This window comes from Argiope bruennichi, chromosome 4 (assembly GCF_947563725.1).
Source record: "Argiope bruennichi chromosome 4, qqArgBrue1.1, whole genome shotgun sequence".
In the NCBI taxonomy this organism is placed as follows: domain Eukaryota; kingdom Metazoa; phylum Arthropoda; class Arachnida; order Araneae; family Araneidae; genus Argiope; species Argiope bruennichi.
In genome coordinates, this window is record NC_079154.1 from 26,796,880 (window position 1) to 26,824,118 (window position 27,239).

A 27,239-nucleotide genomic window follows, 5' to 3' on the forward strand; every position below is an offset into this window, starting at 1 on the left:
CCATGAAATTTTTTTGTTGTATTATAAATAAATCAGTCACAAATTTCTTCTTAAGTTTAAAAAATTAAATATATGCATAAACAATACAATTGAATGAAAATATGTTATTACTATATGTAGCTACATAACTTTTTCCCTTCTGTAAATGTTCATGAAATAATATGCTTTTCAAACTGGGAAGGAATAAAATATAAGAAATTTTCTCTACAGAAATAACTGAAAAGAAGTTTAATTTGAATTATCCTTTATTTGCCCCTGAGTTGGTTTTCTCTCCTATATTATATATATATATTACTTTAGGAAGTATTTTTTAAGAGCAGTATCATTTAATTGAAACATAGAATGTCATTTCTTAATAATATCTTCAAAAGGAAATTTCTTACATTATTGCACTGTTTCCAAAAGAATAATTTTATCTTCACGAAACTGAATTTTTATTTCGCTCAATAAATATTTGTTCATATAGCAAAATTGAATTTTAAGTAACTATATTTAAGTTTTTATCCTACAATGGAAGCCAAATTAACAGTGAAGATAATTTATTTGGTAATCTCTATTTGTAACTACAATCGATTGTTATATAAAATCTAATAAACCTACAAAATATACTTAATTATTATTTTGTTTATAGCAGCTATTATGAAAATTTGCAGACAAGTGATTTAATTCTAAAAGCAGGTATTCATTTTATCTCCTTCATACAGAAACAAAAATAACACTACCACTTGAAAATAAATGATGAAATATCCCAGCATAGGTGGATTGTTGTCTAAAAAAGATTTCTATTCAAACTCGTTGGAGTAGGGTTTTGAAACTGCTTTTCTCTTTTCAATAAAATAAAAATCATTGCGGTTTTTCATAAAATTTTCAAAAAGCAATTTTCAATTTTAAAAAAGCAAATACTGCATGACATTTCATAACTTTTGAATAAAAAAAATTGCTTTCCCAAATCTCTATAATTTCACCAAAATGTTCTGCTTATTCATGCTTCTTATTGAATGATAAACTTTTAACTATGAAACAAGGCAAATCATGTTTTTAGACAATCTATACTTATGAAAACACTCAATTTGGCAGCAAACTCACCAGGGTCATATCTTTGGATTTTAAAGTTTTCTAAAGGAACTGCTTTTAATCAGCTTATTTAGTTAATTATTACCACTTAATGAATATGCTGAAGGGGAGCCAAAAGACAAATATTAATTCATACAAAAAAAGTGTTAACATTATATATGATATGATGTTTAATATTTATTAAACATTATAATATAGAATAATGTAATAAGTACGAAAACTTGTTATTTCAAGAAATTATTTTATATATATACATAAAATGTAAATAAATTTACATTATTACAATATGAGAAATGAATAAATAATTATAACATAAAAAAAACTTTTTATTGTACATCATTTGTATTATAATAGGGGGAAAAAATAAAAATATAGCTTCTATTAAACAATAATACTTTTATAATTTCTTATCGACTAGATTTATATAATCTTAAATTACCACAACTATAGACAAATCAACTAGCAGTAATAAATAGTTTTTATAGAATGAATAACATCTCTCATTGTATATTATTTGCAGTACAGTGAATAAAACTATAAAGATTAACAACAAAAAAATTAATTAAATAATAACTCTTTTTATTCTAATATAAAACAATAACAACTTGATATTTTTTATAGACTAGATTCAAATATTTTTTTTTAATTATCACAACCATAAATTAATATACACCACTTAGTAACAAATAAAATATTAATAGATCAACAGAGTTGTATAAACATTTAAGCAATATTCAACATATCACCGTACTAATAAGTAGAGTATATATATTACTTTTCATGAATAGCAGTTTTTATTCTTTTTTAACAATAAAAATAAAATGTGACATTGAAAACCAATAATCAATAAAGTAATTTCACATATATGGGCTCACTTTTCTATATAATATGAAAAATTCAATAACATCACAGGTATTTATAAATCTCAAAACTTGATATGAAGTGCCAATAGTTAATTAAAAAGAAGTCTAAGTTACCAAATACATGGAAAAAATTACTGTGACCAGCACAAACCATGAGGTTACACACATTTCTCGTGGACTTGTACAGCACCCCCAAACAGCAAACTGCTCTTGCTGTTATATGCAATTCAGTTTAAGAAAATGAGGCTAATGCATTGACTAAATACCTTCAACTCTTAAAATATTCGATTTGAAAGTCAGTTCAATTCTTTTTCTTCTTTTGTGATGTTCATAAAAATTACACTTTCTGAAAGTTTTTCAGTTAAAAATGATTCATTTGTTAAATAAAAAATAAGACTATAAAATTTTTGTAAATGGACGTAGAGTTCTGGATGGCTTAATGTTGTTCTGAAAGGCATTGCAGTTTTAGGATGAAAAGCAATGAATGAAAAAAAGGGACGGATGCAGTATTCACATAGTCCTGTTTAAGTGACCATTTCGGTGAGTTTCATTTTTCAAAGTTCTTGCAGACACCCCTTCTTTGGGCATATCACCAGCACCCTAAGGAAAATAAATTTGTATTTTATTGAAAAATCTGATTTTAAAATATAAAAAAAAACAAATGTGTATATTTTATTTAATTTTAGTCTAATCAATCCTTAGCAAAAATAAATTAAATTTAAAGGTATGAATAACTTAACCATTTAAATATTTTCTAGTTTTAATAATTTTTACTAATGTAGAATCTTCTCTTCTTAGTTTAATTACCTTTACTTTTCTATCTCCTCTTCAAAATACATATTTATATATATGCAGGGAAGCAATGCTGTGTTAAAATTACATATATATACATACATATATATATATATATATATATATATATATATATATATAAAACCTGAATAATTTCTGCATGATTTAAAGACAGTAATATAATAAAAATTTATAATCTTGTAGAATTATTATTTCCATAATATTTGTTTTTAATAACATATATGCTCCTTTTACAACATCATAATGACTGAGTCATTTACCATAAAACAATGCTTTATGCATAAATAAGATAAAAGGTGGAGAGGGCAATTCAAATTTCAACTTCTGAAAACTTTATCACCAAAATAATAATCCAAAATTAAGAGTGAGATTAAAAAAGTCTAAAGAGAAAAGAGTAAGAATTAAAGAAGGTAACAACCCCCCCTCCTACACAAATAAAAAAAAAATTCCTGATTCAATAGGTGTTTAGTTTTTAAAGTTACTAAAATACAGTCAAATTTTCATTAAAACATATAAAATGCCCTTTTCCATAATATCTTTGTTTTTTCCCAATATAAATGGTAAAGAGTGTCTTGCTTTTATGTGTTAGCAATGGTAGAAAACTACCTGAAAAAAATTTGAATTTTTAAATATTTATTATTTTTGTTTTAATAAATCTGCAAGTTAAAGGCTTTAAATTAAGGTCATATTTTTTTAATATATGTATATTCATTTTGCATTCCAAAAATAAATCAAAATTCCATACAAATGTTACCCAGCTATTTTCTTACTATGTAATATGATGATTTTAAAAATGAAAAATGATTTATAAAAAAGATTTCAATTTATAAACAAATTTGAATTTTTAAAAAAGTCAAGGAACTTAAATAACATGTGGAAACCAAGTATATAATTCCAAAACACTGCATTTCAGTTATACACAAAGTTATAATATGCAGTTTCACTCGATTTTGATAAATAGTTATATTTTCTGAAAAATAAAATAATAATAATAAAAAAAAATCTTAAATCCAATTTTTACTAAAAATATATTAAAAAACTATCTGAACTCAAAAGATATCTGTTGTTAGTCTAATATTAATTACAGCCTTTGGAAAGTTGATTTGGAAATAAATTAGTGTTTTATCTTTTCAAAAGTATCTACTGCTTGAGTGAAAATTTATTTTCTCATGAATCTATCTCTCCCCCCAAATAATATTAAAGTGATTCTTTTGGGTTTGAATAAGTGCAATTTTGAAAAGTGTTAAACTTATAAAGGAAGATTACCTTTTTCCGAATAGAATCTAGAATACTATTTATGTTGCGTAAAGTGCTTGGTTGAACGTATCGCAGTAAAAGTTTGTCAAATGAAGGATGCTGCATTAAAATCTGATATATTCTTCGTCCATACCATCTACAATAGAGAATTTTTAACAGTTACTTAATGCAATACATTCTTAAGATAAAATATATAATGAAATCTAAATTAATTCTGTCACAAATCATAATTTTTAACAATTAATAAGTAGAAATATTGGAATCAAAACACTATTGATGGTAATAAGTACAAAGATTATGCCAATAATTACCAAATGCTACAATAATAAGAGAATGGTTACAATAATTTCCCATTCAATAAATCACACAGTTTCGAATAATTTTATGTGTTTGTACTGCATATTTCATCAACAACAATATTTCTAATAACAATATATATTTTGTCACTAATAATTTTAATTATAACAGATGGTTAAAAGTATACATTCTTTAGACCTTGATACAAAGCCTTTATTTAAAAAAATTATTTTTATAGAATCTAAGAAACGAATTCAAGGTGATATAATAAAACAATTTTAGAACTGTAAAACTATATAATTAAAAGAAAAATTAAAAAGTTGATGGAATAGAATATATTTGCAGAACTAAATTTAACTGCATTTAGCTTCATTAATGGCATGTGAAACAAAGAGCAATTAATTAGGACATTAGTTAATTTTAACTTTAGTGTAACCAGGCAAAACTATTAAATTTAATAAATTCACTGAAACATATTTTCATTGATATAATACAACAAGGGAATTAAAAAACACTCACATTCTTTAACCAATATTTTATTTAAAAAAACTCCAATGCTTTATATTATTATGATTTAAATACAAGAAAAATTTCACAACTCAAAATATTTTTTTTAAGAAAGGAGCATAAAAAATTATATGAACTAGAAATTTTTGAACATTAAAAACATTGTTTCAAATACAATTTTTATTATTCAAATAATTAATTTTGGCTATAACATAGAATTTTATTACTATTTTCTTATTTTTTTAAAGATTCAAACTACAATTGATGCAGTAGATAAATGAAGATTATTATCAGAATTTTGTTCATAAAAAAATCAATACATTTACAGCTTTCTCTTTTTCTGTGTCTCTGAGGCGAGTTTCTAACTAAACAAAATATGCAACAACCACCCAGCTGCATGAGGCCACTGGACTGAATAGATGTCACACGCAGATCAATTAAAGATATAATTATTTGCCTTATTCCAAAAAACATTTGCAATGAAAAGGCAAATGTACAAAAAATAAATACAAATTCGATATAAAAATGATATAATGCATATTTATATTATATCCTTTTTAAATATATATAATTATAATATATTAAATATAAGTGATAACTTTTTTTTCACAATATATTGAAATATAAAAAATTAAAGAATATAAAAACATGTATCAATGAATGAATATATAAAATATATTCATTAATTGAATATGTTACTTTTATTTGACAGGTTCTCTGAAATAGTAATTTTTAATGTTAAATTAGTTTGAAATTTATTATTCCTTATAATCTTTCATAACAATTAAATGTCTGTATTAGTAAGTAAAGAAACCATTAACTAAATATTATGACTAATTTTTCACAAATTTTATCAGTTTATTTATTAAATAAATATTTTTAAAATTAATAAATACAAACACATTTTTGCAAAGTTTTCATAATAAAAACATTAGCTTAACTAAATTGATCAGTTATTACAAGAGAGGTCTCACAATATGGATTGCCTAGGGACACAATATGCTTAAATCTACCACTGTTTTTATCTCCACTCCAAAAAAAAACTTCTCAAAATCTCAATAAACATACTGAACAAGGAGCTGTTTTCCCTTGATTAACATCAATCAATTTTTCAAAAATTGAGCTAAAATCTTACCATTTTTACAAAAAAAAAAAAAACTGATAGTAAACTCATCGATAATTTCAAATTATAAGAGAAAATAATTGATTTAAATTAACTTAACCCACCTAGTTAAAGGCATTCCATCCATCAAAAACTGTGCAGTTGTGGGTATCAAACGTTCTGTCACGTCTTTGGAGGAAGTAAGTATTCGAGCTGCACCCATTTTCTCTACAACAGCAAGAAGGGACTGAGCTGCAACTTTACGGACTGCTCCATTACGATGGCTGTAAAAGATATTATACTAATAATGAGGATAAAATCCTGTGGTATAAATAAGTTTAAAATTATACTATATTTTTTTAATACTGAAATGCATTGATTTAACAACATTTTATCATATTTCTTTTACCATCAGTACAGGCATTAGTTGAAATTTAGATATGAGGATATATTATGATACAGATAAATTAGAACAATTCATTTAATTTTAATGCTAATGCATCATATCTTTTTAGCAATCAAGAAATTGTGGTCTGATAAGTATACAATTAGAAATAGTTCTAAGAAGAGTTTGATCTGATTTCTTTTGAAAATTCTTGAGCTTCTGGGAAGATCAAACGATTCTTCTTGATATTTTAAGATGCCTACACAGTTTTTGACTTTTCTACTAAACAATTGTATTTATTAAGTACCTCAGCAAAAAACGAAAGGGGAAAAAAAAAAGCCTTGAAAAACTTTTCTCTGTTTAAACAAAATATAAATAATTTTTATCAATAAAAATGAGGAAGTAAAAAATAAAATGTAAAAAATAATTGTAATACACAAATAATTAAACCATGTAGAATCTTTGTTCTATGTATTGATAACAATATTTACAACAAATAGAAATTTGGTTTAGACATAATTGTCCCTTTCAATATAATGCATTATATGTCTGAAGGAGTGATATTTCAGCAGTTCTGACAAATGATTCTTTGTTTACAAACAGTATAAACATTAACTGTATAAAATCATATGCAGTTTCTAATTAAAAAAGAATAAGGATATGATATATATATCTTAAATTAATAAATAAAAATAATTCCATTACCTTGCACCTCCAGCAATAATTGACAGAGCAGCTTTACAAGGAGTAATGGTATCAATAAGATGATTCATGACTTTTTCAATATCATCGCGGATAAAACCAACAGTTTCTCCGCATTTGCTCAAAAGTGTGCTTGTGATAAGATCTAGATCCTATAATAAATTTTATGAAAAATATATTTACTTTCATTAACATAAAAAAAATAATCATTAATTTTAAAATATCTGAGCAAAGAATTGAGAAAATTAGGAAATTTCTACGTAATGATTAGTTATCCATATTTAATAAGATAAATTAGTTTGCTGAAAAGTTCAGAATAACTATAATTATTTTTATGCAGTTTTGAAAGAAATCACTTGAAACAAGATTGTTCCCAAAATGAAAACTATGACAAGATTCAGGAAGAATAATTAATTTTATATAAACATTCTGCATTTTTTTAAAAAAAATAAACTTACATAACAATAAAAAAAGTGTGTTTTTTATGAAAATTCAAGTGCAAAATATGAAATAACAATTACTTCAATAATTATATCAATTAAAAAATTTTTTAAACCTCATTATAAAGAACAATTAGTTTTTCATTGTTTCCCAAAGACACAAAAACAAAATATGACTCCATCTGTATAAATAAATAATTGTAAAAAAATACAGGCTTCTTTTATAATGAAATATTACAACTACTTGACTTATGTCAATAATCTGCAGAGTTTTTTATTATCACACTTAAGTTTTAAAAAAGAAGTTATAAATTATTTTGCACTTTGGAAAACAATATGCTATTTTATAAAATTTTATCAAAAATTCCAAAATTTTAAAGTTTATTCATTAGAGGGGTAATTATCATGATCTTCAGTATTGGAAATAATAATAAAGAAGTTATCAAAATTTAATTTTTAAAAATCGTTCTTCATATTCTTTTTTATATAAAATCTTGGATTTAAGGAAAAATAAGACCCCAATTTTCTTTCGATTTCGACTGCTTTCTGCATGAGTAATAACTGTTAATTCAGATAGAATCCAGATATGAAAATGCTTGACATCATCCATTATTTTTTAACTGCAGTTAAGTTGAGAAAGCAGCTGTGTCATGAAACATTCACATAATTATATCTGCAAAAATGTTTTCATTAAGGGGAAACATTTTTTTTTTTTTTTTTTTTTTTGCACTCAATGTACAAACCACAAAAAAAAAACTTTGATACTGGTGAATGATGTAATGCCTTTGCATATATATTCAAATTACAAAAAAAAAAAAAAAAAAAAAAAAAAAAAGGCTTTGTTTTAAACACCAAATTTTGTTACTCTGAAAATAATTATACTGGTCTCTAGAATTAATTTTGTTAATATATTTTCATTATTATTTATATATTAAAATCATATTCAAGATAATTCAACTCCGTCATTTCAAAATCCAATGCCTATCACAAATGGACAATTTTACCCTGCAGAAAAATGATATGCAGTTAGTAAAATCAGCACTTTTCTAAAGTTCAACATTAAGCATGTATTTCTTTTTGCTACTATTTTTCATCACTGATTTTTCCATCACCGGCATTCTGCACATTCTACTGAGTGTAAACACAATAATTAAAAAAAAACAAAAACATAATGACTTAATTAAAATTTGATTTGTAATTTTGTGACTACAATTGTTCTGGTTTGAATTTTGGTTTCAATTGGTCGAAAAAAAGTAGCCCAAATTACAATTTCAATTTTCTGATAGTTGTGTATTAACTGCATGTCAGAGACTGTTCGTCATAGTTCCCATGTTAGATATACCAAAATGTTTAAATCAGTGATTGACCTTTCATAACTATTGCTCACCAGTGACCAGTTTTCTTTATTATACAGCAAAGCATATATTTCACACAGACAAAAAAAAAAAAAAAAAAATCTGAGCACTTGTAGCATTTATCGTCTTGCCCAAAGTTCACAACTTTATTCGGGAGAGAGATAGCACTTTTATTACATACAATCTGCCTTTGTCAACAAGCTGGTTCGGCAGATGTAAAGTTCTCTAAAATTTTCACTTAAACATTTTTGTATCTTAATCTCTTAATAGCTTCTTCAGCAAAATATTTTTAAGCTTCAAATTTCGACAATCACATAGCTCATATTAATATAGAAGCCTTATGATATTTTTAGTCAATGTACTATATATATCTCTAATTTGTTGTCATCTACCTTAAGATTTCAATTAGAATTTGAAATGGAGGAGATAAAACTTCAATCAACACAAAAACTTTTTTGTTGAAACCTAATATATTTTTTTAAAAATATGGCTATTGAAAAGCGGAAACTTCAGCACTGTAATCTTATGTGTACCACAGAATATTTCTTTTAAAATTTATGCAATATTTCAAAGAATTATTCAATAAAAATTGTCCAATAAAATGCCCATATATTAGCCAAACCTAATATCTATTTGGCTAACTTAGGAGAAAAGCGAAGGGAACACAAGAGAACGATAACGAACCAGCTGCTTAATTTTGTTATTTCGCTTCAGTTTTTGAATATTAAACAAAAATCAAATCATTTTTATCAGTAGAGAAAGTGAACACTGAATCAGTGAAAGTTTCAAATGAAATGACAAATCTAATAAAATTCGAAAAAGAAATAAAGGAAATAAAATGATGGCAATGGAACTCATTATCATTTCATAGAATGAAATCATCATTGAAAAGAAAGAACCCCAAGGGTAGAAGAGACTTACAGGTTCTACATTCTTTTTTAGTGTAACAAACAAATCTCCTATTGCAAGAATAGCTGCTCTTGATACAGATGATCTTAAGTTCTTAACCTCAGTTAATAAAGCTAATACCACTGCATGCAACTGTAACTGAAGAACATCGGGATGACTTTTTGAAAGTCTTTGAATAGTACGTATCCCTTCAATTTTGCCCATCCTGAAACAAAATAAACAATATTAAGCATCATTTTGGGAAAAAAAAAAAAAAAAAAAAAAAACATTTTTAAATGCTTTTTTATTTCATACCCAGTAAAATTTTTTAAAACATACCATGTATCAGTGGAGAGTGATTTCAACGCCTTTTTGAGAGCTTCATTTGGATTCGGGTATGTAGCCACTTCATCAGATGATTCATCAAAAAGAGCCAATGAACTAGCAGCTAAGTTGTGCTTAAGAGTTTGAGAGTTTCGGGCTTGTGTTGAATTTCTATACAAAACAAAAGTGAAATTAACTTATCTTCTAGGATATTGCAAATTGTTTTCCAAAAAATTATTGATTATCAGAAAGACAAAGCTTAGTACATAAGAAAATAAATTAAATTGAAGTGATTTTAAAAGTGATCAGATCAAATAATTTTAATTTGATCTGATCATTATACAACAAAAAAATTCGATTAACTGGATCAAAGCTAAATATTAAACTGAAATATTAACAAAAGTTGAAATGAAAAACTAAATTCCATTATGACTCTCCAAACTTTCCAAAAGGAAAACAGAATGCATTCATGTTAACCAAGAAGGAAGTTAGAACAGCATCTATACAGAGGTTCATTAATTATATAACATAGCTAATACCACACAGCATTTGTATTATTTAAGTAGATGATAGATAATATGCAGAAGCTATATACTTAACATTTATTTTTTTTAATAAGCGTCATTAAACATTTCAATGATATAAATCTAAAAAAATTACTCTTTAATTAGAATTAAGAGCTAAAAATAAATTAATAAAGCAGTCATTTTAAAAGTCATTCGAAGATGAACCAATGTTCAAAAATACAAAACTTGATCAGAAAAATTCAGAATAAAAATTTTTAAAAATGAAAATGAATATCATTTTTCTTACTTTCTAACTGAAATTTCTGTCTTATTATAAGAAGATTGCAATGATTCTCTTGACACAACTTTGAGAAACCCAAAACAACCCAACTTTCAAAATTTATACATGTAGTATATGTATATAATATTGTAAATATAATTTTGCAGAATCATGATAGAAAAAAAGAATTTCAAGTTATTTTTTTCACGAAAAGGCATAATTTGCACATAGGAAAGATCAATGATAAAGCAAAGCATCTGTTTACATCAGTTCACAAATCAAAGCAACAGAAAATTTTCTCTTTAGTGATTTGACTAAAAGATTCTAATCGGGATTTTTTTGACACATGACAATTTAGAAAAGAAAATCTTAGGTATCTTTGAAAGAAATGCAAAGGTGTTAGAGATTTTTATCCCTTTGTTAGTGATATGGGAAACAAAGGAGTCATTAACTTTTTACAACATATATTAAAAATAATTAAATAAAAAATGAAATTTGGGGCAGGAAATAAGAGAAAATTTTAGAATGAAGTAACATAGGATACTTTTAAGACATCATTTAAAATAAAAATTTAATTTAAGATAATATAAGATAAAAACTAGAAATTAATTAATAATAATGATTTAATTTTAATTTAAGATAGAAACTAGAAAACTCATTCAAATTTAAATTAAGATGTATCATTATGTGTATCATACTGTTTTTCCTATGCTATCTTGTTAATACGAGAACTAGAATAATTTTGATAGGATTTAAAATTTTCTGGGGTTTGTGAGAGAAGTAAAAATCATGGATGAGTTCACTGATGGGCCATCTAGCTCAAAGGGATGGAAATAGCAGGCACTGAAATTTGCAGTTGCCATAACTTTTTTTACCACTGAAGTTAGAAAAATAAATCAAATTAGGGGAATAAGAATTTTTGAATTAAAATTTTTTCAATAGCTGCAATTTTTAGAAATTAGTACTTTCTTTCTTAACTTTCTTTCTTAACTTTAAATTGTATAAATACATGCAAACTAAAATTTAATAGATTGAGAAAAATAAATGAGCAGAACTATTTATTGGCAACATTATGGGAAAATAGTCAGCTTTAGAAAATTTCAGATGGCATGTGTATTTTAATTCTTTGAAAGCATTTGATTATGACTATTTATTTATTTATTTATTTAAGTATGGTAATACAAATCATGTTAAATATTTGTTTTGTAAAAAATGCTGAATTATTCAATAACAATAAAGTCATTATCTATAGTCGCTTTAATATGCAACAGCAAAAATATATCAAGGTTTATGCTATTGGCTTTTATCTAAAGATTGAAAGGCGCTTGCCAACCAACACCAACTTGCTACTTTTCTTAGGAATCTACCTCTACCTTCCAGCTTGATAAGATGATTTTTTTTAACTGTGATATGTCAGAACAATAAGTAAATGGCAAGTCCAGATAATTATTTAACCTAGTTTTGATGTGATAGTAAAAATAATAATAAAAATGAATGGCTTCATTTCATTTTACAAGAAAAACCAACAGTGTCCCGAATGGCAGGCTTTCACTTCCCATTTTAAAACATCTGAATCTTTTGTCACATGACTTCATTAAAATAAAAAAGACTGTTGATAGACTGTTATTTATTTGAAATTAAATATGGCAGCTGAAAAAAAAATTACCATTTAACAATTATCATTCACATTTAAAATATAAAGGAAATGAAGGATATTGGAAAAGATTTTAAAAATAATAAAATGTCTTGCAAGGCAAAAGATTACTAGTTACATTAATCACACATTTTGAAGCAATGCAAGAGCTATTTTGTGACAAAATTAATAATTATGAATTATGGTAATATCGGTAAAAATTCAACAAGTTACATTAACAGGAGGACAACTGAAATCAACATAAGGTTTAATATACAAAAGGCCTCTACACATTACAAAATCAAAGATTCTGAATATTTAAAATGAAAATGGGATCTTCATTGAAGCATCTAATAAAATCCACCAATAAAATAGCACAAAGGTTTTAAAAAAAATGCTTCATTTGAATTTTCTTATAAAATAAAATGATATGATAATAAAAGTCTCCACAAAGAGAGTCAACAATGTTTCTTATGATTACATGATAAGAAGGCTACGTGATATTAAATACATACTGTGCTACTTTCCTAAGAGCACTGGGAGTTTTCAGGGAGGAAGAGCGGGAGAGAGGTTTTGCAGAACCTAATAAAGACAATACAGTATTTATTAGCATAATACATACATTTATAGTGGCAACTCATCAATCAGCAATACTGCAATAACGAGCAATACTGCAATAAATATTTCACTATTATCATACAGTTTTTAAAAAGCCATTTTTATTTCTAAGAAAACTTAAATTTTTAATTATAATTATTTAGTTTATATCTTAGAAAAATATCAACTTTTTTTCTGTTTCAGTGGTGACTTTTAACAAAAGGAAATGAATCATTATTCAAATACATAATTTTCCTTCTGGGGAAAATGCAAGGCACACTACCATGCTGAGTAAGTAGATAATATTTTTGATTATAGAAAAATGCACTTCCTGCCATTAAAATGTTACAATTTTAAGTCAGAATAAACGATCTGACTGAAAATGAAGCAGATTAAATGGCTATCAAATTTCATTAACAAATGAAATTTGATTTGTTACATTAAGTTAAAAAGTGGAAAATTTAGCAACTTAATCTGAATATAAAAATTTTGGTTAATCGGTGAGTTAAATGAGATTTTAAAAAATGTATCATTGTTATTGTTTCTAATAGCACTTGACATAGACAAGCCCGCTGACGAAGTCAAAGATTTTAAACTAGAGAGCGTCTCTTATTTTTCAGTAGCGCCATCTAGGGCCAAGAGTAAGTCTTAGTTACTCACGCGTCACCACCCTTTTTACGGTGCGGACTTCATTCATGCATTTCATTCACTCATCAACAGATCGTAATTTTGGCCTGAATCAGAGAAAGATCACCTCTGAATCAGTAACCCCAGTGGTATTACTCCCGACATTGAGGACTTTGTGACCACGCAGATTTGTACATGCGCCAGTCACCAAACACGGGGAGTCTTCGGCCGACGGGGTTCGAATTCACAATCCAAGGGAGTCGAATCCAACCAGATTATCCCGGCCCAAAATGTATCATTCCTAACACTGCTCGTTTTTGAACTAATCAATCGTCATTTTTCAATACTAATAAATTGAAAACGGAAGCGAATTTTACTTATTTTACCATACAAAAATCTTACTTTTAAATATATAGTTAATACATAATACTTTATTTCAAAATAAAAATTACTACACTGTGATTTCATATTTGATGGAAAGAAAAAATTTCAATTAAAATGAAGAGAAACGCTCTAGTTTTCACATATTTATTTCTAACAAGAAGGAAAAGAAACTACGTTTAAGGTAAATATCCAAATATCTTTATCTACCTTTGCTTCTTGCAGATTCTAATCTTTTATACTGCTGAACAACTGGAGTTTTTGTTGGCACTTGCTTGTCTTCTGGTGTTGCAGGTTTTGGCAAAGGCGTTGAATTTTCATTCCGCGACGCCGGCGGTGGAGGTGGCTCAGTGTCATCAGGTGGCAGGTCTTCTACAATTTCAAAATCAACTTTATTTGGGATATTGTCTGGAATTGGAGAAATGGCCTCAGTGTTTTGTTTCGCTTGTTCCACTTGGACTTTTTGTTCTAAAAGATTATGCTCGCGTTCTTTATTTAGTCGCTTTTCCTCGGCTTCCTTCATAATTTCTTGCTGGCGTTTCAACATCTTTTCCCGAGTAATCTTTGCAATAGATATGTTTCCATTATCCTAATAAAATGGAAGCATCAATCAATTAATGAATGGAAATAATAAATAGGACAATACACCATTACTGTTTTTGTTGACTTTCGTTCAATGTCGTAAGATTAAAGTCCTATTCTGAAACTACACGACGCCTCTTTCGATACACACCTCATAATTTTGAGTCATGTTTAGATGATAAGGACGGTACTCTCCCTCCAAACTTTTAATTCATACCACCAGGAGGACGTCTTACATCGACAGTTGAAAAGGGTATCAGATTTATGTGAATGGATCAATTTTAGTGAAATGGAATCTCGAATCAGAAAAACTCGTATTTTGAAGTCATGTCAACTCTATGGGTTCAAATTAATGTTTTGTATAATATTAACATATTCCAAAGCAAATAAATGTACACTTATTTCTAATGTTGGGCATTTTATATATTTTTTAATTTCAAAGTACAACTACGATTCATTAAAAATTCTTAAACAAAAAAAATGAATTTGTAATGGTGCTTTGTTTTATTAGATATGAATATAATTCAACGCATTCTGGTTTTCAAATTTGAATACCTCACCGGTTAACTCGTAAAATTCTTTCTGTAATATCTACAGTTTGCATAAATTGTAAAAAATAAAGAAAGAAAAAACTAATTGAGGCAGAGAAAAGAAAGTGTATCTCTGAATGAATATGTAGTTTCTTGTACCAAATAAAAAATATTTTACTGTAACTTAAATGACACTTAATTATTCATCATCAGCTTAATAGCGGTCGGACTGCAAAATTTTAGTAATATTCTAAAGAAATTACTCAAAATTTAAATTATAAGATGGTAATTTTATGCCTAAAAAGAACAAGCACAGATAATTCTCAGCTCTAACAAATCATAGTATCCGTTCATATAAAACGCTCGGTGGGGCATTAAACGGGGAGCTTTTAGTACAGACGATAGAAATACATCTATAAATTTAAAATAATTAGGAAAACCAAAGAGCATGCCCGTTAACCATATTCATTCGGCATCATTTAACCAATATTTATATTCATGACTCTTAGATATGTCGTCGATAATCGCCTGCTCCCTATGAAGTACTCCATTTTCTACAGATATTGTAAAAATTAAATATTGATATAGCCCCCACCTCAACCGCTGGACTAATTTTGTCACTTTTTACGCATAACCAATATAATAACAATTATTTTAACCAATCAAATTATTCTGTATCTGCTGCATAAAGGATAATTTAAAACAGTACTTTCATTTGTTGTGATAAGATGACATCAAACTGGTTGACTATATTAAATTAATATTATTAATATGGTGGACGAACAACTGGTCGTCGAAGGCGCTAGTAAAAAATGAGAAATTACTTTAAAGATTTAAAATGCAAGAAAAAAGTGCATTGAATACTTACCACAACGTTCAGAGGTGAAGTAACTATTTTTCGGCCATATGTGGCAGGGGAATCAACGTGCATCTCATACACCTCAGGCATGCCTTCAACAGATTTCTGCCAATTGTCAGTCTTGCTATCAGAATGAGAGGAAGAATGAAGTATTTCCCATCCTTCTGTGGTAGGATTCGATGACATTTTCCCATTTTCTCCTAAAACAGCTAAAATGAATATACGGTTAAAAATAAATTTGATTATGTAAATAATGAATAATATATAAACACTGATGTTTGCTTGTATGGTAATGAAAATACACACAGTTACATTGTTTTTCTACAGAAATTTCATATATGCTATCGAAAAAGAAAAATGAAAAGGTGGGGTGGGTGGAAGTAAATTTTAAATTAGCTATATTAAACAGCTTGTTTCTATCATTGCTCTGCAGGTTTCATAACATTATTTCTATGATAAATGTTTTTTCTTTGGAATGGCAGCAGCCATATATGGCAAATATAGAAAATTTTCATTATTGTAGAACCCTAGTATTTTACCTTTTTTTTTTTTTTTATAATGCATTAGATAATTTTTATTCAGAGTTCATTTTGAGCAAATATTTCAATTTCTAGACAATTGTTGAACCACCTACTGAAAATTACAATATTTCCTATTTTGATATTTACTTTCATCAACACTGATCTTATTTTCGTTTATGATAAGGAAGGAATATTTGATACTGAAATGAGCACCAATAAAGAGCCTTATGCAGTGGAACCTGTCAATTTGCTATCATTCACTTTAATAAAATATTAACACTGAAATGTTAATAAAATTTTTAATGAATCTTAACATATAAATTATTTATTTTAGATTAATTTATTTTATTTTATTTATTTCTTTGAAATATATTTTCTTTATTCATTATGACTATTTACTAATATTATGTGAACGTTTGTGCATAGTTATAAAAATGCAGTTTTTTCTTTAACTTGTATATTTTGCAGAAAACAGTGAATTAATGAAATAGATAAGAACCCGATCAATTTTACTTGATGAATATTATTTTAATAAGACATAATTCATAAAATTTGTATTTTTGTCTACAAATTTATTTGGTAATCAGGTAAATAAATCTTTTTAATTGACCTCCATCGTCCCCCACTCGGTCGAGCGGCTCTAGGTAGCTGTTTAGTTTGTCTGATTGGAAATCCGCTAATGACTATAACTTTAGTACATAATCTAAAGTTATAGGTATTACATAAAAAGATAAGTTCTAAAGTGCATAAAAACATTACTAACACATACTAACATACATAGCACATAACATACATATTACATACATATTTACTATCATAAACACATTACTAAAGCACACATACATAAACACATTACTAATATAATATAACACATTACATAAACACATTATTATCATACACACATTACTAACAGATAAACATAAACACATCACTTAAGTACGTAATATAAAATTATAGGAATTTTCAAGTGTGTCTAAGTTTATTGGATGTGTTTGTAGAAATATCTAAACTAAATGTACGTAATTTCAAGTAAATCTACGTTAATTATATGTATTTACACATGTATTTAAATTGTATATAATTTCCTATGTACTTAAGTTAATTGTATGTATTAGTACAAGGGGGAAAAAAAACCTAATAATGTTTGGACTCAATCTAAATATGTAAAATCTTTTATTTATCCGTCTAAGTTATGAATTTCAGTTATATATCAATTATATGCGTATCCGTTTTCATTTTTGTTCTATTCACTATCCCAATTCAGTGACCTGCGATCTTTAAAGAAAAGGATTCTTCGTGTGTAACTATTTTTTGATATCTTTCGAAAGTTCGACTATATATTCACACATCTCTTTCATAATAAGTATATTTATAACTTAACTGTGCCTGAAATCACCGCATTTCACAAATTGGGTAAAAAAGAAGAAAAAAAATCAAGCTAGCACTGTAAAAGTTGTTTTCCAATGACACTTTTAACTTTGGCTGAAAAAAACACGCGTGCTTTGAGAAACGACTCATCTTACAAGGAAAGAAAGAATCCAAAGGAAATTCGAGCATCCAGTCCAAAACATCTAAGCGCGATAAAATGTTAGTTTATAATTTATAAATTAAATTTATAACTAAAATTGGTACAACTATAATTTATATAATTTATAATTTATAAATATAAAATTTTAAATTTTATTCATCCGTTTTTTATTATTTCTTAAAAATTTTTATCAATTATATAGCAGCTGTAATGGACAAAATAATTTCTAATTATTTCGTTCCTTCACAAATTATCCTCGCGGAAAAAAGTTCAAAATGATAAAAACGCGTGGAATGATATTTTACAAGCAAATCTAATATGTTGTTTCTTATGCACTTGCCATGGACAAGACCGCTGTTACGAAGACAGCGATTTTAAGCCGGTGTGTGTGTGTGGGGGGGGGGGCGAGCGTCTCTTGTTTTTATAGTAGCGCCAACTAGGGCCAAGAGTACGACTTAGCTACTCACGCATCACTCATTCGCTTGCACAACCCCTTTTTACAGGAGGGCACATTCACACACCTCACAGAAAGAACAACGGAGGAACAACCATGCCCAAACCGGGACTCGAACCCAGGACGCCCAGATCACGGGGAAGACGCGCTACCCCTATGCCAGGACGCCTGCAAATCTAATATGTTCTGGAAAGATGACGTTTAAGAGCTTCCGGAGAGACGCGGAAAAGTAATTGAATAAAATCGATCATACATAATGTAATGATGTGAATAAATCAGCGGGAAAGGCCTCTCCAAAATTTTCTCACATATTCCCTAATAAAGGTGTCATTTCAAAGAATGCCTTGCATGGCATATAATAGCTACGAAATATTCTTTGACGAGAATTTAGCATTTTTACTGGATCTATCGTGTCATCTTTGACAGGTTTTTTGGCCATTAATCTCTAGCATGCGATTAATAGTATATGAAAATCGAATTTGCGATTTAAAAGCGTTTTTCCTAATCAACCGAAATAAAAATTTGATGGAAAACTGCACCTGTAGTCACAAAATGACATACCAAATTCAATACATTTAAGTCATTTCGCTTTTGAGTTATCGTGTTTACATATATCTGAAAATACAGATCGACAGACAGTGAACCCCTTGTTGGATATCGCTCAAATTTTTTATATTTGTCTACAATATAGATGTTAAATCTATATACCGAATTTTATTTATTTAGCTCTTTTCATTTTGATGTTATTGTGTTAACAATTATATATTCGAATTTATATTCGATAGTCAAATTATATTCGATTTTCTCTGAACGGAGTTTCCTCAAAATTTGAAATAGTACTGCACTGTGTTCTGATAGTTGACAACTATTTTCAACGGATACAGACTTGGTTTTGAAGGCTTAATATGTTTTCGACAAATTATATCAACTGATTCTGTTTATTTTTTTAGTGTTTGATGCATTTAAAACTAAACATTGTTAATGAATCGATCTGTTCATGATGAATCTGAGAAAAGTTTGTTGACAAATTCTTGAGATATAACATAAATTAAGAAAGATATTCTTTAGTGCCCATAAAGTTTAAACGCTCAGTGACTCTGTTACCAGTAATCATATTATAAAAAAAAATGCTTTGTTTCAGTAAAAAATATTATTATATTAATTGCAGATTAATCCTTTCCACTTTAATTTAAAGCATAAATTCTACGGGAGCTAACAGAAAATGAGAGAGATACATATTACGTTATGATTGAAGACCTTTATAATATTATGAGTGAATTATATGACTATCAAAATTTGAAGTTTTAAAATATTTTGATGAAGAATCTATTAAAGTAGGAATTGCGTAAAATATTTAATTATTAAAATTTAAACGAACATTAAGATTGGCGAACCGGTTGGTCGCCAAAGGTGGCTAGTAAGCAATAAAACAGTAACAAAACAGCAATAATAATAAAATATCAAATATTAATAGGAAATCTATGTGATATTTAAATTAAATCTAAATTATCGATTAAGAAAGAAAAAGATAAAAGATTTTGAAAAGACATTTAACACGCTTACTACCACGCTGAATTTCTCACAACGTAATTTATATAGAACCCCGGTCACCGGTGACTCCCACAGCAATCAAAGCGTTAAAGAATAATAACAATAATTTATTTTACATTATAAAATGCAAAACGTTTTTTTTCTAATTGGCTTGCAAATGAATACACTTTGAAATGACGTGAACGCATATGCACACAAAACGACACTTACTAACACCAAACACATTGACGTCATCCAAGTGAACGGGTGTGGGCTGTGCCACCACGACGCCACCAGGGCTTTGGCGGAAGTATGACCCGATGTTTCCCATGTTTTTCGGCGGAGGGGAATAGGCTCCGTAGAAGACGTGATTGCCGGAGTTCACATCACTCTGGAATTGACCCAAGCTACTAAGAGACGGCGATCGCACCAGAATGGGTTGTCTTCCTATTTGTGTCGCAGACGGGGAGATCTTCCTCCTGAAAGAAAGATTCCAACATTGGTACAAAATAAATTATAACTAGTAATACTGTCTTCCAGAATATATATATCGCAAAACTTTGGATTAATTCTTTTGAAATAGAGTGGATTTAATGCAAAAATAAATATTTCTGAAGATAATGTTTTTGGTACAGGTTTAGTTTAGTTTAGTTATATTAACGTCCCATTGTAAAGCAACACTAGGGCTATTTTGGGAAGGACATCGTCATTTTGAACCGCGGTCAGATGACGAGGACGACACCTGAGCTGGCACCTCCCTCTCCACACCACACCACACCAGCGGGAGGACGTTTGGCATGACATATTTAACGTGCAACAGACCCACTTACACAACGTTTCTTCGGTGGAATCGGGTCTCGAACCTGAATGACCCTACGGTTCACAAGCCGAGACCTTACCACCAGGACACCGCGGCCTTTTGGTACAGGAGTATGACTTTTAAAAAGTATTATGCGCAGTTATATTGTAATTTTTCCAATTATATATTTATGATAAATATTTAAAATGTCTCAAAATACTGTTACAAATCTACAATAACGTTTCCCAGCCATTTTACTCTTACTAATTTAAAATTCAGACAGATTTTTATTATGTTAATCCAATGACAACAGATTTTGAAGACTATTTGGTGACAAATTTGGTGGATAAAATGAAGATTTTGAGAGATGCAAGCATTATTGTTCTATATTTATTCGATATACAGATCTGAGGATTCTTCTAGAGAATGGCATACTATGTCATACTTTGTCAGAAAAGTAGAATTATCTGAAGCGCGGCTGAAACAGGCGAATCTATCTCTGGAGTTCATTCGTAGCAGGATTTAGAAGGCGTAATTGATAAAGCTGGTACTATTATTTGATTAGTGATTTTTTTGTCTGTTTACATTGTTAATGCCTATTAGTGTTTTTCCTTAAATAATATCTAAGCCGTAATTTTGCTACTTGCGCTTCTTGTTTAATAGAATAATCATTTAGTAATGGATCGCTTCCCATTGTCCAACAACAACATTCGTCGTATACCTTCCGGACGAGTTTCTAAATAAATAATCAAAACATATTATTCGATGATAAAATGAAGAAATTTTTTACACTAGCTGCCTTTGGCGACCAGCTTGTTCGTCTAATTTATTGACTGTTAAATATTAATGTCGGAAGTATATATTTTGAAAAAGAAAAAACATTTTTTATTTGATAAAGCCGAAAAATATGAATTTAACCGAATAAATCGAAACAAACTGCAACACGTACAAATTTAAAAGTGCACATCTATGAAATAAAAGCGGAAGTGAAAACCCAACTTAAAAACATTAATGTCCAAAGAAAATTTTTCTAAAAACTTTATTTTAATATTGGCAAAAGCATGCGATTGAATATTTTGATGAATAAGATTGAATTGTATAACATTAAAAATTGTGTATTAAAATTAAATAATTTATTACAAACTAGCCGCGTTTGGTAACTAACTGGTTCGCCAGAATTAATGCTCCCTAAAACTTTCAATTGAATATTTATGTACTTTGGTCTCTCAATCGCTCCTTTTGTAAAATATTTTTAAACTTTAATTTTCTATAGTCACATATATATAAAAATATAACCTAAATAGATCGAATCCTTCAGCATTGTAATTTCATTTGTACCACAAAATATTTTTATGCAATCTCTCAAAGAATTATTCTATAAAAATTTCTCCGATTCGTCATAAAATACAGTTTTAACTTCAAAATGATTTACGGTAAATAATATTTAATTTTATTTGAATCAATAAATGTGCTACTGAAAACAATTATGAAATCTAAATTTTATACAGTCCTTTATAAAAACCATGTCCCATAATATTATCTTGAGAAACTGAACGTTTCAATCCTCTGCGATCAAGCCTGACCAAGTTATAAAGCTTCCAATATCATCATTTTAGAACAATCAATAATTTCATTAATTTAGACAATCAGTATCGGGGAAGTTCAAAAGCTGATTGCTGAATTTTTCTCAAGACGGTGATGGAGAGGTCTAAAATCGCACATTTTTATAGAATAGAGACATTTAAATTTTGATAACTCAATCAGCTTTAGTTAAAAAAGAGTAGATATTTTTTTATTTAAAATATTAGTGTCTTTAGAATATTTTATTATGTATTAGATATATACACCAATTAATAAAGTTTTAAAAATTAGCTGTTGTGCACTGATTAGAGCTGATATTCTGTTTATATTAAACTACGTATGCCTATTTTAAAACGACAATAAAAACTTTTTTTCGCATTCATTTTTTTAAGAAAAATATCACATTTCATATTCATTCCGATTCATGCAAACACATGTTGTGCATTACTAATTTATTGTAATATTTTTTTGAAATTTAACTTAATTTTTCAATCTGAGTTTTTGTCAAGGTGATGGCAACTTTTCCTCACGCACTCATGACGTGCTCATGTAGATTAAATTTTATTTAGAATTTGTGCGAAATAAATTCTTAGAAAATATGATTAAAATACATTTTTTTTAAAAAATAATAATAGAAACTTAATTTATAAGTTAAAACATTAGCATCATTGAAAAGATTATTGTTTGGACTTTAAGATGATGTAAAAATCAGTTTTGAGTCGTAAAATTTTCGGAAGTTATCTTGGAAATACGCAAAAATTTCGTTCAATTTTTAATTAATTAAAATTTAAAAAAATCTCAACTGGATATCAATTCCTTCCCTCCAAAGAAAATATGAGCCAAGTTTGGTAGCTCTACATCATATGGTCTGGCATTTAATGCAGCAACACATACGAATACAAAAACACATTTGTCCAATAATCAGCCTTCCTTTAAGACGTTGGATGGAAAGGTCCAAAATCGAGAGTTTTTATTAGAATGAAGGTACTCAAATTTACATAAATCAGTCACTTTTTGTGATTGATTTAGTTTATCGGATTTATTGTAAATAAAAATATTTAGTATATCTTTTTTAAACATTAGTGTCTCAAGAATATTTTGTTATATATCATTTAAAGAATTGGGAATCTATAAAAATTTAACATTCGTAATTTATCAAAGAATTTGTTGATTTATGTTATAAATTTAAAAATTTTGTTAGCAGATGCATAAGGTCTACATGTTAGCTGCCAGAATCTAATTAAATGAATAAATATCCTGTATATATTGAACTATGTATGTATTAAATAAAACTGATTTATTCAATCAATAATATGGATCTTAAAGATCGCAGAAACTTTTTTCCTGCATTTACTTTTTTGGAATATAATTTATATTTATTTCATTTCATACAGACACATGCTGAAAATTACACATTTCTATGTTTAATTTGCAATTATAATGAACTTTTGTTAATGTAATGGCAACACGTTGATAAAAGCTATTTTTTTCCCCATTAACGTGCAACGTGCTCATGCAGATTAAATGTTATTTTTATTTTGAGTGAAATAAATTGTTGAAAAATATAATTAAATTATTTTTTTAAAAATTCATTAAAAATCGAAATTTAATTTGTTAGTTAAAATGTTAGCAGCATTGAAAAGATTATTTTTTGATCTTCAATATGATGTAAAATCAGTTTTGTGTCGTAATATTTTTGGAAGTTACAGCGGAAAAACGTCGAAATTTTGTTTAATTTTTAATTAAAAATTCAAAAAAAAAAATCACTCGAGGTGCACATTTCCGGCCTCTAAGGTATACACGTGCCAAATTTGGTAGTTGTAGGTCGAACGGTCTGACCTGTAGAGCACCAACACATACACACACACACACACATTTAGCTTTATTATAAATATAGATAGATAAAGAAAACATTGTATAGAAATAAAACTGAGATCATTATTTTTTTTCAAGTTTTAAAGATAGTTGCCAGTTTTCATAGATTACTCATTTGACAACGGTTAAACTTATTTTCGCGCCTGATTAAACTATGTTTGATGCCCATTTCTTTAATATTTCCTTTCTTCTGAATGTATAGATTTTTTGGTGAGCCGTATCCAGAGCATTTCTAATATTTTTCAGCCTTAATTCATTAACGAGGCGTTGGATTAAGTGCAGCTTAAAAACATTCAATGACGTAGGGTTAGGTTTGAAAAAGCTTTTTGAGATTAATGCTCACTTCAAATTGCTTTATCTCAAATTATTCACCAAAAATGAAGTAGTCTGAAATGTTCGTAAATAATTAGATAAAAACTTTGTAAACAATTATACAGCTAAAACAGGATCAGGAGAGGAAGAAATTTATCTCTTAAACAATATTTAACCCTCTAATTAAATAACACGCCCTGCTCGGTCATTTATTATTATTTCAATTCATAACAGAACGTGAAGGGAACATATCCAAGTGATCTCTCTTTGAAATTAACTGTTACTTTGAATTAATTACAGATTTAAATATCAAAAATTATGGTAGGTAAACCTTACCAGTCAGGCATATCAGTTTAAATGATAGGGTTAGATGTACCTAAAATAACACTAAAGAATTCGAAACGCATCAGTGAAAAACATTTGACATTTATAAGTGACATCGATGACATTTTGAGTTTCAGATTACTTCTTTTCGTGACGTTATATTTTAAACATTCTCTTAAATATCAAATATTAGTTGCTAAAGTAAATTTTTTTGGTGAACGGATGTGATGAAGATTGAATGTTACATTCGACGGAAAAAAAGAAGAAGAAGAAGAAGAAGGAAAAGCAAAGATAAATCAAATTGAAAACATCAGGATTCGATCAAAAATCTCAGGCGATAAATAAAAAGAAATGATTAAAAAAATTATAATTTTTTTATTATAATATTCTCTCTTTTTTTTAGAATTTCCTTTTATAGAAATAATTACATTTAATTAACTTCAGTAATTTTAATTAAATATAATAAAATAAAAGTTCTTTTCTTATCGATGACAATTACTATAATTACTTTATTTGCTTAGAAAAATAGCATTAAATCATTTTCTAATTCCCACACTTTTTATGATATTGATTTATGAAAAATAAACGTCTTCTACTATACTCATAAAAGAAATCGTGATTAAATTTTGTATTTGTTATGAATCCACTTTCATATAAACCATTGCCTAATTTAACCCGCAAGTACTATAACAATAGTTGTTTTTAATACAGTATTCATAGAAATACAAGTTAGGACCTTCAATTAGTTTGTACCTCAGACTCTTCTCCCAAGCAATTAATGAATAATAATAATAAACATAAAAAGACAATTCTCCTAAAATCTTGAATTTAAATGTCCTTCCGTGTCATGTGATTTCGCAAAAATTCTCTCAAAACGTGATAGCTGAAAAAATGAAATTTTAAAAATTATTTTTTCAGTAACTGCATAAAGTTTGGCCTAGGATTAATATGCGGCGTTTTTGTATAAAACGCCTAATATTAATCCCAGGAAAGAGCCTTTTATTCCTTACCAACATGCGTAACAGGTCATTGGACGTCGGTATATGTATAGTTTAATTGAACAGAACCTGGTAGAAATCAAAAGAAAAAATTACAGCCAGCTTTCTATATAACGAATTTGAAGATTCCTAAAAAAATTCGTATATAGGAATTAAAAAAATACAGCATTAATATAATATTTTTTAAACTAAAAATACTTCTAACTACTTTTTTAAAGTTGTAAAAGAGAAATTATCAAAGAAAAAAGGAAAAAGCAAAAACAACAGGGATTTTCCAAATTACTAGTACCGCATGTGTCGAAATTTCATACTTTGTTTTGCTAATTTTAAAAATTCTCTCTCTCTCTCTCTTTTTTGAACTACATTTTTTCACATTTCAATATTTCGATTTAGGGCTCTAATAAGTGATCTAAACTAAATTGAATTCAAAATAAAGTTAGGAAAGCATTTGTGAAACAGAAGCTAAGAATAACAAATGAATCATTAGAAAACATTTATTACTTTTTCACGAACAAGTTAAAAATCATTCTTATTTTATACTCTTTCTTACGAACGAAATCAGTAATCACCTTTTCAACTAAAATAAGCTTATTTAAGCTTGAATGAATATAATTTTATTCGATATACAGAAATTGTTTTTCCTTTTATTAAAATACAAAATTCTTGAAAAGATTTCAATGAATAAATACTTTTAATATGTTGGTGTTCCATGGCACAGGAAAAAAGTTTAAAAGCATTAAATGAGAGGTAGAAATAAAATTTTGGATTAATCAACAAATATTTTAATTATCAATTATATTTATTTAAAATTCAAATAGATGATGATTATATGTCACAAAAAAAACCAATAGTTTCATAAAAGAGCATTTGCCCAGACATAACTAAAGATAATAAATTCTTCGATAATTGATGAGAAATTCATATAAATCTTCTATAAAAGAGGAAAGAATGAAAAATCCAATACAAATACAACAATAATCGTCTTATATGGAATGAAAATTACAGAGCAGTGTATGTGTACGACATATATTTCTTTTATTTAAGAAAGTTAAAGATAAAAAAATCCATTTCTTTATGAAAATGGAACTTCAAGTAAAAAGAATGATTATTTATTTTTATACATTAAATCTCTTTTAATAATACAGAAGAATGTGTGCCTCTGTGTGCTCATGTGTACAGGCACGAAACAAATCTGACTATTGGATTCAGAGATTTCAATGTTTTTTGCAATAATTTTCTAAAAATAATTTTTTACACCGGCTTATTATTATTATTATTGCTTAATTTTCAGCAATCAATTTGACTGTTGCAATGA

The 27,239-nt window shown here is 27.5% G+C and overlaps 1 protein-coding gene across 2 annotated transcripts in view; it reads right to left on the reverse strand.

Moving 5' to 3' along the window:
• Positions 1-1,600: 1,600 nt before the first annotated feature.
• LOC129966773 (TOG array regulator of axonemal microtubules protein 1-like) overlaps positions 1,601-27,239 on the reverse strand; it is a 73,836-nt gene continuing 48,197 nt past the window's right edge. For both annotated transcript variants that reach the window (XM_056081335.1, XM_056081334.1), the window contains exons 6-15: positions 20,267-20,514; positions 16,012-16,211; positions 14,242-14,620; positions 12,942-13,008; positions 10,023-10,178; positions 9,717-9,909; positions 7,004-7,152; positions 6,039-6,197; positions 4,017-4,143; positions 1,601-2,537 (exon numbers count right to left, since the gene is read on the reverse strand). In XM_056081335.1, coding sequence (XP_055937310.1) covers positions 2,448-2,537; positions 4,017-4,143; positions 6,039-6,197; positions 7,004-7,152; positions 9,717-9,909; positions 10,023-10,178; positions 12,942-13,008; positions 14,242-14,620; positions 16,012-16,211; positions 20,267-20,514 — 1,768 coding nt within the window. In that variant the 3' untranslated portion in view covers positions 1,601-2,447. The remainder of the gene's footprint in view (positions 2,538-4,016; positions 4,144-6,038; positions 6,198-7,003; positions 7,153-9,716; positions 9,910-10,022; positions 10,179-12,941; positions 13,009-14,241; positions 14,621-16,011; positions 16,212-20,266; positions 20,515-27,239) is intronic.